The sequence below is a fragment of the Oratosquilla oratoria genome, chromosome 5 (assembly GCF_046742065.1).
Source record: "Oratosquilla oratoria isolate Oo_2021 chromosome 5, ASM4674206v1, whole genome shotgun sequence".
NCBI lineage: Eukaryota > Metazoa > Arthropoda > Malacostraca > Stomatopoda > Squillidae > Oratosquilla > Oratosquilla oratoria.
In genome coordinates, this window is record NC_134781.1 from 36863646 (window position 1) to 36865922 (window position 2277).

The 2277-nt window shown below is 39.2% G+C and overlaps 1 protein-coding gene across 1 annotated transcript in view; it reads right to left on the reverse strand.

The window, feature by feature from the left end:
• Positions 1 to 1665, reverse strand: part of LOC143025235 (actinia tenebrosa protease inhibitors-like) — a 36844-nt gene extending 35179 nt beyond the window's left edge. The window contains exon 1 of the mRNA XM_076184695.1: positions 1457 to 1665. Coding sequence (XP_076040810.1) covers positions 1457 to 1469 — 13 coding nt within the window. The 5' untranslated portion in view covers positions 1470 to 1665. The remainder of the gene's footprint in view (positions 1 to 1456) is intronic.
• Between the last annotated feature and the right edge of the window lie 612 nt (positions 1666 to 2277).

The window sequence follows — 2277 nt, forward strand, 5'->3', positions numbered from 1 at the left end:
CTATACGCAAACACACACCCAACTCCCTATCCACGAGAGTTGTTATAACGACTCGCAGCGCAGCGATACTGAAATAATTTCAGCCCTGGACGGAATTCGAACCCGGACCGACCGCCGTAGTGACGGCCAGGAACTCTAACCACTGCGCCATAGAGTGCTTGCGTGTGCGTGTGTGTGTATGTGTGTGCTCATGGATTCCCGACACGGTATGGAACTGGGTTATTTAAGAAAGAACTGAAGGGGCTAGACTACATTTACCTTGACTTAACAACACCTTAAATGCAGGTTACATTTCTTGCAACAGATAGTTGTGGAAGGTGGAAAACATGTGAGGAATCATTGGTAACCTCTTAGTATGGATGGTGAGCTTCCTGTTTGGAAACACAGATGAATACAATAATAATAACATAAAATTCACAGTGGAGCGAAGCGACGAATAAAGTACTGCAAAGATCTTGGCAGGTTGCACCAGTATTTTTGATTGTGTCCATAAACAACTCATAAAAAATAGACTGTGTTTGCAAGTAATGCAAAATTGTTACGAAGAAGAGAGAAAAGCAACTGAATAAAATGTATATTCGGAACAAATTAATGACTTGCGGAATTCAAATTCAGGAAGTGTTCCGTTACAGAAATTATAAGAAAATGAGATTGAGCACATGCATCTATAAAGTGAATGCTAATGAAGAACTTAAGAGTTTGTGCATTTTCATACACAATGAGTTTGAATCGGTGCAACTTGGTTTAGGCTTGAACCTGCTGGGTCAGCGTAAGATTAGTTCTGACCTTATATATTCCTATATATTGGTAAGGAAAGGATGATCTCCACTACCCATTATATAAGAGATGATCCCTTACATATGATGCAGCTGTTTGGTGTCCTCACAAAACAGAGGATGGCAATGAACTAGAAAAGATGGGAGCACACTACACTAATGCACAAGGGGGAAAACGTATATAGACAGACAAAATTGCACGGTCACAAGCCACAAGTACGGGCTTCACAAAACAATAAGAAAAGGGAAAAAATAAACTTCGCTGTGCGCTGATCCCACTTCCAGCTGCGCGCGCACACTGTCAGGTCTATTTCAAACGAACAACCCTGCACATTGGTATTACAAACGATACTGCTATCTTGACAAAATGTTGAATCGGAAGCCCTAAACGAAAATTATATGTCATCAGTCTTCTCCGCCCGGATGACGTCACGATGGATTAGTTCTTACGAAGGACCTTGAAATCTCCTTCACTACTGCAAGCTGTCTTCCTGATTGCATCATGATAACACTGAAGGCGTAATGATGTTTTTACCTACCTTGTTAACCTTAATAAATGAGTATAGACTGTCCCGTCCTCTTTCATCTTTACACAGACAATATTAAAGCAAATGGGTAAAATACAAAACAGAGTAAAGCAAGATAATTAAGGTGGAACATTTTGTACAATGGATACTTACTTTTGAAAATCATAAATTTTGTGGCATATCAACACTTCCAAAGATTTCCTGGTTCCGTTTCCTGATTAAGACTAATGGGGAAAAATCCTCTACGCACTAGAATCTATGAACATTAATTAATTTAATTGACTTCCAAGCAGCTTTGTCCGGAGACTGAGGTAACACGCACAGCGAAGTTGAATGACTAAGCGTTTTTCGCCTTCAGTGCACTAGGGTGACCAGGCAATACTGCAGTGTGTATACCAGGCAGGGTTGCCGCGTTTTCTACACTGCCGTGTAGAATGGGAGAGTGTTGCCATACCGGGGCATACATTTTCCTCGGGTGTGTGCCGACTTTTATGGCAAGATATACTTTTCAAACTTTGACAAAAATGTTGGTTCTAGTTTTTTTTTATATATATTCTTGAATGTATATAAGGCCCTCATGCCCTACCATATTCAGTAAAATAGAATTTTTTTTTATATTATTATCGTAAAAAGAAAGCTGAAACTTTAGCGTAGAATTTTTCTGCACCGTAAAAACGTATCTTTTGGGGTACAATATTTATAAGTAACATAATTACCAATTAAAGTAATATTTTGATGTACCATTTATTATTTGATAACTAGTTATATGATTTTTAAACAACAGATTGAGTTTTTAAATGTTTTGAACAGCCCGCTGATATGTAGAAAAATTTTCCTCGCGCAGTTGCCACATGCCGCTATTTTTCTACGTTTTGGTACTAAATTCTACGAAATAGCAGCCCTGGTGTATACGGTATACCACTCCCTGCCAGGGCTCCCACAAAGCCAGATCAATAATTCCCTAGACTCGTGCT